At 53.3% G+C, this 12,556-nt stretch overlaps 1 protein-coding gene across 3 annotated transcripts in view; it reads right to left on the reverse strand.

Moving 5' to 3' along the window:
- Positions 1-12,556, reverse strand: part of Tmprss6 (transmembrane serine protease 6) — a 28,549-nt gene that overhangs the window by 4,780 nt on the left and 11,213 nt on the right. For all 3 annotated transcript variants that reach the window (XM_028784579.1, XM_028784580.1, XM_028784578.1), the window contains exons 7-13: positions 10,233-10,437; positions 9,452-9,588; positions 8,152-8,264; positions 7,830-7,939; positions 2,091-2,236; positions 1,664-1,762; positions 787-900 (exon numbers count right to left, since the gene is read on the reverse strand). In XM_028784579.1, coding sequence (XP_028640412.1) covers positions 787-900; positions 1,664-1,762; positions 2,091-2,236; positions 7,830-7,939; positions 8,152-8,264; positions 9,452-9,588; positions 10,233-10,437 — 924 coding nt within the window. The remainder of the gene's footprint in view (positions 1-786; positions 901-1,663; positions 1,763-2,090; positions 2,237-7,829; positions 7,940-8,151; positions 8,265-9,451; positions 9,589-10,232; positions 10,438-12,556) is intronic.

The raw sequence follows: 12,556 nt of genomic DNA on the forward strand, positions 1-12,556 counted from the left end.
ACTGGAGGCAAAACTGTGCCTCTCCAATCAGACTAGAGACACAAGAGCGGCTATGTTTCTCAGACGTCATAGACACTCCACCCTGCTGTGCTCTTTCGTAATGGACATCCCAGTGCTCCCTGCTCTGTGTTGGCTTTCCTCACTTCCAATGCTTCAGTCTGCTTAAACCCCAGCTCTCCAGCTAAAAGCACACCTCCTCCAAGAAGCTGTCCGTGTCCTCAGCCTTCCCACACTACTGTGTACATGGTGTCCCAAAGCTTTCTGTCACCCGTCACGTCCTCTTAGTAAGAGGGCAGATACCACATCTCTCTCGTCTCATTTCTACCTCCTCACTGCCCCGACCCACCACTGGGTAGCCTGCCCGTGTCGGCTGGATTTTCAGATAAATAGATGACTGGCTTGCTGACAGACTGGCTGGCTAGATGGATGGAACCACAGACTCCTAGAAAGGATGAACAAGTGACTGTGTGACACAGAGGGTGGGAAGGGTGTATCAGAAACAAAGATGGAAGGGTGGATGATTAGTGAGTGGTTGGATGGATGGATGGATAGATGGATGGATGGATGGATGGATAGATGGATGGATGTTAGACAGATAAATGGGTGGATAGATGGATGAACGGATGGACGGCTGGATGGACAGACCTCTGAGCAGATAGCTGAACATGCTGATGTATGCTCAGTTGGTTGGCACTATTTGGGTAAGAGGACAGGGACCTTTGTAGCAGCAGGTGTTGCCGTGACCCGCTTTGATCTCCTTGGAGACCACGGGCGGGATCTCCCTACCTTCTTGGCACTGCTCTTCGTCACTGCCGTTGAGACAGTCAGGCTGCCGGTCACAGACTCTCGGCAGTGAGATGCACGTGCTGTCCTCTTGGCACTGGTACATGGCTCTGCAGACTGTGGGTACAGAGGACAATGGTTGGTGAGGCCCCGGGGAATAGGCTGGGGCTTTACAGTGGCAGTGGATGCTCCCTGCATCATGTGTGTACTGTCACACATCTACCCGTCTCACAGCCATCCTGGAAAGACCCATTTTATTGATGGGAACAGATGAGACTGATGGGCCTAAGGTCCCCAGAGGTTCAGGATCAATTATGAAATCTCTTCCGCTGATTCTCTCCTCACACTGAGAATGGACAAGGCAGGTGTGGACATCACTGCCCAGGTACCTTGACTCCCCGGTGACTCTAGGGATCAGAAGCTGGAATTTGCTCAGAATTCTTCCTGAGAGCCCTAGTCTGGGGACCACTTCCCACCTCAGGCTGGAGGGATGAGGGCCCCACCCCATTCAAGGAGAGAGATACGAGATACTGGATTCCTACTCTAGATCCCAGTTCCTGAGAGTCTCAGCCCAGCTGACACTCCTGCTTGGCTCTGCCCTCCTCCTCTTGGTTATTTTTCAGAAGACCATCCAGGACAGACTGCTGGCACATTTGCTTATGATTGGAAGGTGAAAGCTGAGCTGAGGTCACAGTGTGTCCCAGACACTCTCTCAGTGGAGGTGGCGGGGGATCGGCTGGCTCTGGGGAGGTCACTTTTCCACATTGCCATCCTGAGACAGTGCAAGAACCCTGGGTTCCTGGGTGCTCACAAAGAGGGACCACAGGACGGGTAGAGCTAGTTCAGTCCAGGGAGAGGAGGGAAGGGACAAGCTGCTCACCACAGTTTCTCTCATCCAGACCATTGGGGCAGTCCTTGATCCCGTCACACGCAGGGACACACAGTCCATTCACAGAGCAAAGGAACTCTCCAGGGCAGGCTGGGCACCCGCAGGAGGCAACGGAAACAGAAGAGCACACTTAGGATACATGGCTGAAATGTGTGCATCTGTATCCTTATATGAATGCGATTAGATGCCCATGCACCTGCCCCAGTGCCTGGTGTCTGTGGTCCATGCAGAGCTACATCCAGACAACACACACAAAGGGATACATGGAACTGCCTGCCCAGCACATAGAACTATGTGCCGTGTGTACACATGTGTATGAACACACAAAGCACCATCACTGTGGCCTAGCCTAATGAATGTTTGTGTTTGCTGGGGACAGCAAAGGGGCAGGACACCTCCCCCCACACCTTGTACTCACGATCTGATTGGTTGTACAAGCTGTAGTATACTTGCACACCCGGGCCTGTGAGGGAGATCTGCGAGGTGAAGTTGATGGTGACACCATCCGAGGCCACCATGGGGATCCTCTCAGCATACGGCTGCAGGGTACGGAAGCCACACAGCCTAGGAGTGACCAGGGATGGCTTAGACACAGGGACTGGTTTCCCAGCCAAGAGAAGAAACAACCTAGGTCCCTATGCACAGACAGGGTAAGGACCAGGCAGTCAGAAGCAATGGGGCCCATCCGTACTCCCTCTTCATTTCTCCTTTGGGTGGCTGCTTAGCCCCAGAGTCATCGTCTAGAAAGGAGTTTATGTCACTCCCCCGCTCAAAAACCTGCAGTGGGTCCCCATTGCCTATGGGATAAAATTCCGTCTGGATTCTAGCCCCAGTCACCCATAGGCTCTGAGAATCTGGCTAGTCAAGGGCCTCCTCTGAGGAGTCTCACTCTCCCTCCTTATTCCATGAGGAAAACAATCATTTCAGCAACCTTCGATCTACAAAGTTTCCATGTATCTGCAGAGGCAGAGGACCTCAGCTGGCCAACTGTCTGTAGACACGAAACACAGTCAGCCCACCAACCAACCAGGCAAGCCCACTCAGCCCTTGGACAGAGACAATTGGGAAACTCCAAGGTGGAGCTAGAATCTGAGCCCCTCCAGTTCAGGGCAGGAGGAGCTCTGGAGACCCTCACCATCACTTCCTGGCCAGGCTCTAGCTTCAAGTGCATCTGTAACCTACACCCATGAGTAGTTCTCAAAGTGCAGTCCAGAGACCCCTGGGAGCCTAAAAGTCACCTCTATAGTGACGCTCTAATCCCATTTGACCCTCCCTCCCTCCTTCCCTCACAACAACACAGTGGAATTTTCCAGATAGGTGACTGGTGCTCTGTAACTGAGGGCAGATGGGTATGTTAGGGTGCCAGCCCTGCTCCATTAAGCCAGTTATTAAAGAATCTGCAAAAGATTTGAAGGGTCGATATTTGTGTTACTAGATGTTGGGGTGCCCCATCGTTTCAAGGCAAATTAAGGGGTCCTGAAAAGTAATTGTTTTGCGAGCCCCAGAATCCCAACTGCCCAGCTGCTAGTCAAAGAACGAATAGCCACTAGGGGGCGCGCGGAGCAAGCCTGGGCCTTTGCCGTCCCCCCACCCCCCTCGCCCTTTTTTAAAGCCAAGGAAACGTGGGTTCCCAGGTTCCCGGTGGATAAAAAAGATAGAATCCTGGATTCTTATCCTCAGAGGACAACCCCAGGAAGTGGGCAGGGCATTTGAGAAATGTGATTTTTTTTTTAAGTTATTTACGTTAAATCATGCATTTTAAAGAAATCACAGTAGTTTTCCCTTTATGCATGGGAGACATTCCCAGACCCCTGTGGATACCAAAAATCCCATGCAGTGGCAAACACTACCTGTACTATAGACTCTGCCTATACGTATCTGTCGATGTTAAGTCTCTCTTGGTAATTTGGGCTCTAAAAGAGAACAGCAACTAGTGAAACAGATTCACTTCTGGAATTTTCCACTTAAGTATTTTCCGATCACAGATTACCATAAGAAACTGAGAGGGAACTGATGAAGTACACGCTTCTGAACTAATCAGATTTAACTCCTGACACAGGCATTTAACCCGCAAGAGCAAGGGTGCTGGGCTGTGTAAAGAAAAGTAAAAACCCCCGAGAGGGGAGGGAAAGCCAGAGCCTAGCTCGCCCTTGACAGATGAGATCGCCACCAGGGGGCGCCGTGGAGCAAAGACCAGCCACCTTTTAAGCTAAGAGGAACCCTATTGTTACTTGAGGGCATTATTATAAATATATAAACTTGTGTTATGGTTATGATAAACGTATAGTTCTCATGCATTTCTCTCCTAGGGAAGGGCCCCGAGAAGCAGACTGGGAAGCTGGGAACATCCCGAAACAAATGGAAGATTCAGGCCTATGGAGCCCTGTTCGCGAGTTTCTGGCCCCTCCGTTCCTCCTGTCCACCTAGCTCTCTCCCCTCAGTAGCTAAGTGTTGGAGTCAGAAAGTGCTGGGGCACTATATGGCTTGCCTTGCTCCCCCACCCCATCTCTTGAGTTTGGGGGGGCTTGAGGAGGGCGATTCTTTCCGTCAGGCCTCATTCAGATGCACAGTGAGTACCTGTCAATCTACCATACTGGCAGCTTCCCACATAGTAGTTGGAGATGCTGGATGGATGGGCAGGAGAAAAGGAGTGAGGAGGGGCCAGGCCTCACTTTGAACATGGCTTTTTCTAAGGACAAGCTGAAGGACTGAGGGCAGAAAGACAACACTGAGGGAGGGACAGTGGCCTGCTCTGTGGTGGGCAGGACGTTTGAATAGCACTGAAGAGTCAGGCTCAACTTAACTTTACGACCAGACAAGTTCTGTGACCTCAGCAAACTTCAGGCCTCAGTAAGTGTGGTGGCCACACTGTAGTCAGGAGAGAGCCATCCCCTGCCCCCACCTCCTTGATATTTCAGAGGACCTGGAAAATGGGTTTAGGGGACCTGACACAGGGTGGCTGCAAGTGACGCTAGTCACAGGGCTTTGGGGAAGCAGAAAGACCACTTAGAGCCAGGCCAAGCCACAGGGGCTGCCACGGGACTCTGGAGCCTGTCGTTCCGCCTTATCTCATGGCTGGAAGTTAGCAGAAAGGGTCAGGCAGGTCACAGGAGAGTGACATCACAGGAGAGGAAATGAGGGCAGGTTCCTGGAAGGGGGGAAGCCAGCTCTGCGGTAGCACCCAGTGAGGAGGTTCTGCGAAACCCAGCAGCCAGCAGCCAGATCTTACTAAGGACAAGAGTCCCGCCACCTGCAGGCCACTGAAAGGCAAGAGGACTCTGCGGGGACAGCAGGACAGCAGACAGCAGGCAGAACTGGGAGAAAAGAAAATGGACACACAGGGAGGGACCAAGGATGCCCAGCCAGTGGAGGAGTCCCTTGTCACTAGACTGGCACAAGGGGCAGGGGTTCAGCCATCTCTCCCCTGTCCCCCTCAATTGCTGGACCAACGGACCTGGTCTCTCTCTCTCTCCCCTCCTCCATCTCTCAGGCCCCTCCTACCCACACAGCAGATTTTCCAGGACATACTCTTCAGAGAATTTCCCAGCAATGACATTATCTTTATCAGCCCACAGTAACAGGAGATCAAGCCCCAGGCCTTTGTTGTATACTTCCCATCATGCCTTGCCTTCCACCAGGCATCGTATGGGGCAAGGAATTGGTTCTCAACTGGGGGGTGGACGACCCTGCATCCCAGGGGAAGGGCTGAGATGAGCTGGGACTTTCCCAGCTGCTCTCAGAGGAGCTGGTGAGAGCCACAGAGATGCCCTGTCCTCCCACCGGCAGGCAGGTGTCCTGGCTGGAATGGCTCTCCTGCACAGGATGCTTGGAGCCTTCGTGAGGAGACACCATACAACTGAGCTCTCTCTCCTTCCCTCCCTCTCCCCCCCACAACCCCCCACGGACAGGCACAGCTGGGCAATCATGCTCTGGGGGCCAGCTGCCTGAGCTCGGTGATGACATCACAAGCCACAGGGACTTTTTAGCAAATGACTCAGCCTCTGAGCCTCAGGCTTCCCACAAGCTGTGAGGCTTGTCCAACAAGTCCCTGAATCTCATACTTGAAACCAAAATTCATGCTTGGATCTCCAAAGTCTTATGCTAATGGCATTTGGAGGAAGGGCATTTTGGGAAGTGATTGGGTCAGGGGCTGCACCCTCCAAATGCATTGGTCTAGCAGATAAAGGTGTAGAGGCACTGGTGGGTGGCCTCAAGCTCTGCTCTGTCAGGCAAGCCGGTTTGGCCCTGCCTCATCACCTGACATTCTTTGCCACGTTATGACTCAGCAGAAAGTCATATGTCTTGCTCTCAGACTTCCAGCCTTTGCAACCAGGAGCTAAGCAAACCTCTATTCTTTATAAACTACCCTGCCTTGGCGATTTTGTTACAGCCACAGAAGCAGGTAGGGACAGGATCTGAGTACGCCTCCCTTGCTAGACTGTGGGAAGCACATAATCGTTTTCCATGCCTGTGTGGCACACAGTAAGAGCCGGTTAGCAGTTGTGGTTGGTACCTTCTCCACCCACCATCTTACTTAGTCTTCAGCAGAAGGGGCCTGCTTCAGGCTCTTTGCTTTGTTTATTTCTATGTGATAGGAAAGCACTCTTGTTTGGGACGACAGGTCTGTGGAAGTCAAGGAATGATTTCTGCAAGTCAGTCCCCTCCTTCTGCCATGTTGGTTCCAGGGACTGAACTCAGGTCCTCAAACTTGGCAGCAAGCCTCTTTACCTGGTCAGCCATCTTGCATGCCCATGGCTTTTTTTTTTTTTTTTTGACTCTTATTGGGGGTTACCGGGTGGAGCCCAGGAATCGCTATGTGTTAGAGCACAGAGCACATCCAAGCCTCAGCCTACTCAGGTAAGTTCCCGAGGCTGGGGGAGGTAAGTCTTACCCAAGAAGGAAACAGGGGAGCCAGGCTTTGAGCCCTGGTCTTCCTGCCTGTGGCTAACAACCATTGGGAAGGACCTTACTGTGACCCATCTGACTTACCCCAGAGAAGTTGATGCTCAGGTTGAGTACTGAGCTCTGGGGCCCACAGCACTTGGCACAGGGCCAGCCTAAGCTAATGGGATAGCCTTGGGCACAGGCTGCAGGAGAGTGCCAGACCCAAGGCTGTTCCCTCTCCCTCTGGCCTCTCAGAGATAGCCATGACACTCAGAGAGGGGTCATGGCAGAAAAAACAGCACATTCATTCAGGAAACTCTAATCACGGGTCAAGAGCATTACCTGGGCCCTAATGTGGAAACGAGAGGGCCAGCCACTCCCAGCGTGAAAAGGAGCTCCGTGAAGAAGGCCACCCATGACAGCACCCTTCCCCATGCAGACCTTCTGACCCCTAGCTTATGTCACACAGTGGGCCTGTCACTACAACAGCACAGACCTACGTCACACCATGGATATTTTACCTCCTTTTCATTACTGTCCCCAACAAATTGGAAAAAGCAAGCTTTGCCACTCCCTGCCACCCTCTATCTAGAATAAGAACAACTAATGGGCAAATGGGGCTTAGTGGTATTCTCAGTCGCTGGCCCTATGGGAGTGTCCATCTTCATCCTCCTGGCTAGCCCCTCCCCCAAGCCCCCAACACACACACACACACACACCTCACTTCACAGATCCCTCTGTCCCCTGCAAGCCCCCAAGAGGACGTTCTTAGCTAGACACTTCCTTGCAAGGAAGCCAAGTAGTCAGGCTGGACGCTGCAGGGAGCACAAATGCACAGGGCAACCCTGAGAGCCACTGTCCCTGTGGAAGCCAACGGCAGCAACCAATGTCGTCCTCTAGCTGTAGGGGAGTGGGAGAAAGGTCAGCAGTGCCTCCATGTGCTCCCAAGTGTCAGGCACCCTGTCCCCACCATTGGTGGAGCCTTGTTAGCATGCCCTGCGCCCTGCCCCCACCGTTGATGGAACCATACTGTTACAGAAGCCAAAGCAGCTCTACCATTTACCCTAACAAGATGATACAGGGACGGACAGGATGATAAGATTCTTGCTGAGGCTTGCTGGGCATCTGGAGAAGCCGGGGCTGGAGCAGGGTTGGTCAGGGCAGGAGGGACAGTCAGGAGAGGCTTCAGCCTCCACTCATTCCCCTCTGCCACCTCCCAGGCCCAGCACAGGTGAGGGTTTGAGGTCCTCATGATGGGGAGGGATGAGGTTACCTCCTGTTCTGGATCATCCACTGGCCTTGAGTACACAGTAGGTTGTACTTCTGCCTCCTCAGCGCGTAGGCATCGAACCAGAGTGCCAAGCCGTAGTCCAGAGAGGGCACCTGGGAAAGAAGGGCAGACAATCATGTGTCACACAGTGGGTATGGGCAAGCTGGGGCACCTGCCTCCTCAGATAAACAAGTCCCACCCTCCTGCTTTGTACTTAGCCTATGAGTACTTGGGCCAGACAGGATGTTGCCCCTCCTGTCCCAGATGCTGAAGCCCTCCGGATTGTTCTGGGCAGAGGGCAGGCTGCAGGAGGAGGGGAACTCACCGTGAGATGCCAGGAGCAGTGGGTACTGGGCGAGTAGTAACTGGGGTAGTAGGGTGTACGGAGGAAGCCCTGTGGGTCCAGCCTGCCCTCCAGTGTCAGGTTCACATGGCAGTCTGAATCCAAGAACAGCTATTAGGCTAGGTCCCTTGGCCCTCCCCATAGCGCCTCACAGCACCCCACTAACAGCAAAGCTCAGGGCCCAATATGACTATGTAAGTGTGCCTCCGTTTCCACATCCACAAAATGGGGAGAAGAGTATATAGTTCACCCGGCAGCGAGTAGACACAATGAACACAGTTCCATCTGCTGAGTGAAAAGCACACTGCACTTAACAGTGTGCAAAATACCCTCACAGCAGCCTCGCAGTGCAGCTGTGGAGTCATGGTTGCTGCCTTTGCAAAGAGGGAGGGGCAGAGGACATGACTCCATGCTAGAACGTTTGCTTAACAGGTGTGAAGGCCCAGAGGTCCATCTCAGCAATGCATACATACACACACACACACAAATGTACACGCACACACACATGCACATGCATAGACACACAGAGACACACGTATGCACACTCATGCACACACACACCTACCACACACACACCACACTATAAACACACCACACACATACCACACACACCACACTGCACACACATAAAACACACACATACACACACACACATACTGATGAGAGTTACAGGAGAGGAGGGAGGCTTGGCCAAGTCCCTCAGGAAGAGGCTCAGGGTGGAAGTGGCAGAGCAGTGACATTGGGTTCTCAGGTCACCTGTCCCTGGGGTCCAGAGCCTGAGAACCCAAGAGAACACCAGTTGTCACACCTGCAGGGCCAGGTCTGTGGGAGGTCTGTGGGAGAACCCAGGGATGACCCAGGAGAGTAAGAAGAACCATCAGACACCTTCAGGGGAATGGCAGCGAGTAACAGCAAGCGGTTCTAGCGAGGCCCCCAGCCCCTAGCTCAGACAGGTCCTTAATTCTGCTAACCCAGAGGACATAGAGGGGGCAGGGAGGGGCAGAATGGGAAGTGAGAAGCAGGAGGAACTGACTGGGGCTGGGAATGAGCCAAGACCTCCTGGGGGGATCTGCCAGGATGGACACCTTTGCTGGGGGCTGCCAGGGCCCTGGGATGAGCGTGAAAGAGAAACGGGGAGAGGTAGGAAGGGAGGGGAGGGGACTGCTGTGCATTGATGGCTTCCAGAGCCACTCTATCGCTGACAGGACAGAGAAGGCATAGCACGTGCCACCAGAGACCAGGGCTCCTCTCTGTGTCCCCCTCCATCCTTGGGGATCCTCACCCTGGAAGGCCACAGACTTCACTGAGAGCAGGAAAGGGTCATAGTAGCTATGTAGGCCCTTCTTCCACACCACGGCCATGACGGAGCCTGACGCCAGCACCTCCATCACGGGTTCCTGACGGCTGCACCCATAGACCCTGATGGAGCAGAGAAGTGTACAAGACGGTATGATCCAAGAGACATGGAAATGACACCACCTTGTCCTCTGGCATCAAACAATGACACAACTCAGTACTGCCTTCCCCATTTCCTGGAGAGTCTTCCAGATTCAGCACTCCTGTGTCCGTCTTGGAGGAGATGGTCAGGGCCCTAGAAGCCCCCAGCTACCCAGTACAGAATGAGGGTCACAATGGCTGTATACCCTCAATATTGTCTGTATCACAAAATGATGGGCAAGAGTATACACCCATTTTACAGATGAGAAAAACTGAGGTTCAAAAGGGCAAACACTGTGTTTTAAGGCACACAGCTAGGATGCAGCCGAGTGCTGTTTGAAATACCAGGCTGCTGCCAGATTCTAGAATATTTTAACAAGCCATGTGCCCTCTCAGAGTTGGCCTTAAAGATCACCTATAACTGGTTAGTTACATCCAGGTGGGGGAAACTGAGGCTCTGAGAAGGGAATGGAGATCACTGCTTGGCAAACAACCTTGAAGCCCCACCACCACCACCACCACCCCCGCCATTGCCACAGCAGCCATATGGGCCTGAGGCTGAGGCTGCAATGCAAAGTGTGACCTTTGACCCCGGGTCTCCCTCAGCCCTTCAGGGAGGGACTCACGAGGTGATAAGTCTCTTCTCCAGGGGCCCAGCTGCGTCATACATCGCCACCCTGTCTCTGCAATCGACCTGGGTCCACTCCAGCCGAACCTTGAGCATGAAGTCCTCAGGGCCCTGCAGATGCCACAGGCAGCTAGTGGTCTGCTGGTCGGGCCCCCTCAACCGGAGGACCTGGCCTGGGTTCACGTAGCTGTAGCAGTAACAGCCTGGAGGTGGAGAAGAACAGGTCCCTCAGCCAGGAAGAGAGACTGGGAATGGCCACAAAGCCTTCTCCAGCCATGGCAGAGGGCAGGGAGGAGAGGGGCTGGGCCGGGCTTGGGCACCCACCTTTCTTCCCCCTATAGCTCCCCAGCCCAGCCTCTGACTCACACACTCATTCAATCGTGTAGCAAACACACAGAGCCCTGTGGGGATGAGTGCCCGGCACAGATAGCACAGAAGACGAAGGCCTTGGACCCAGCCCAAGGTGTATATATGGCAAGGAGCAGGGAGGCCTGGGGGGGGAAGAGCTTTGCAGAATCTTATCACAGAGCAGGCTTTGCAGGAGGATGAGATAGGGGTAAAGAGGCAGACCCGGCTCACACCAGGACCAGCACTGCTCTGTCTGTGGCCATAAGGAGCCAAGAAGGTTAGGCAGGGAGATGCTATACAGTCTGGCATGGATCCCCCTGGAGTGACACTGAGCAGGCTGGAAGACCAGCAAGTTGGCTGCCTCATCCACCCAGAGGAGTTAAAGGGCCAGTATCAAACGCGCAGGGATGCTGCAAGGCCCAGGTATAGCATCTCACACTGTTCCCTGCCCTTAGTATCTCTGGACTTTCTACACCAGGAGGCTGACTTTCCCATCTGTACACTGAGGACAGTGGCCCATACTCATGGGGCTGCCACAGGCTGGGGACAGTACATTCTGCGACACACGGCATGGCATCAGAAATGCAAGCACTGAATAAAAACAATGTGTCTTTCTGTGATTCTGAGGGAAGAAGACAGGAAGAGGAAAACGCTCTGTGGCTAGGTACCCCGCGCTGAGTTGTCACCCCACAGCTGTCCCCACGGCTGAGGCTCAGCCCCAGCGAATAGCTACCCTCATTTCACAACTCCTCTTGTGTCTCGCCAGACCCCACACCCCAGAACATCTTCCATTAAACTCAACTTAATTTAATACATTTAGTCCCCTGATTAAGCATAATAAATTAAGTGCACTTATAAAATTTAATTTACTTAAAGCTCATTTAATCCATGAGCTAGTAAGGCTGTGCCTCCAGAGTACCCATTAAGCCTGGCCTTCAGCATCCTGAAGCAGGGAGGCCAGGCACTCTGCCAGCAAGCTCAGGGAATCCAGGACTGAACCTGAGATGGGTGGGGTGGGGGAGGGGAGCTGTTAGTACCATCCTGACACCGACATGCGTCAGCTGTGTGACTCTGGACAGTAGCTTAGCCATCCTGAGTCCTAGCATACATAAACATAACCCTCGCCCTATCCTCTGCGTGATGCTGAGAGCCAGGAAGGACCTGCTCCCTCTCCTGCCTTGGCCAGCCAGACTCCAGTGGGATATATACCTCCTGGGCACAGAGGCAGCCCAAGCATCTGCTGGGGGAAGAGAGAGACCTGTCTCTGCTATCTGGCTTCTCGGAGATGTCTCTGTTTTTCTGAACCTTGCTTTAAGCCCATACTTTACACTAGCCATTGTAACAATCTTTGCTTTTGAAAAGTAACAAAGTAGAGATATGTGCCCTCTTGTCCAGCACTAACGGCAAGCAGGACTAAGAGTCCTGCCCCAGCACTGGATGGAGGCAGTAAATACGCATGTCTGAACTAACTCTCTCCTAGGCTTGGCTCATGGTATGCAGAGCCATGTCTCATCTGGTCAAGGGGCCCTTCCCCTCTAGACCCAGGAACTCCCAACAACCCAGGCTTGGGCCTGACACCTGGCCTGGGCTTGAGGCCCCGCCTGGGCTTGAGGCCCCGCCTGGGCCTGACACTGCAGCCTCTAGGAAGGCGTTGGATGCTGAATCTGGAACTGTTCCCTCTTCCCTGGATCCCCTCACCTGGCTCCTTTCTCAGCCTTGCAGCTACATCTACCTCCATGCCCTGCTCAGAAACATTCTTTCCCTCATAGCCTATCTGCGCTGGTTCTGGCACTTGGCCTGTGATAGTCTGTGTTTGTCTCTCAGTGGGGATCAGAGCTCTCAGCAATTTTGTGTGTGTGTGTGTTGTGTGTGTGTTGTGTGTGTGGTATGTGTGTGTGGTATGTGTGTGTGGTGTGTATGTGGTGTGTGTGTGTGTGGTGTGTGTGTGTTGTGTGTGTGGTATGTGTGTGTGGT

This window comes from Grammomys surdaster, unplaced genomic scaffold (genome assembly GCF_004785775.1).
Source record: "Grammomys surdaster isolate TR1022 unplaced genomic scaffold, NIH_TR_1.0 124439, whole genome shotgun sequence".
Lineage (NCBI taxonomy): Eukaryota > Metazoa > Chordata > Mammalia > Rodentia > Muridae > Grammomys > Grammomys surdaster.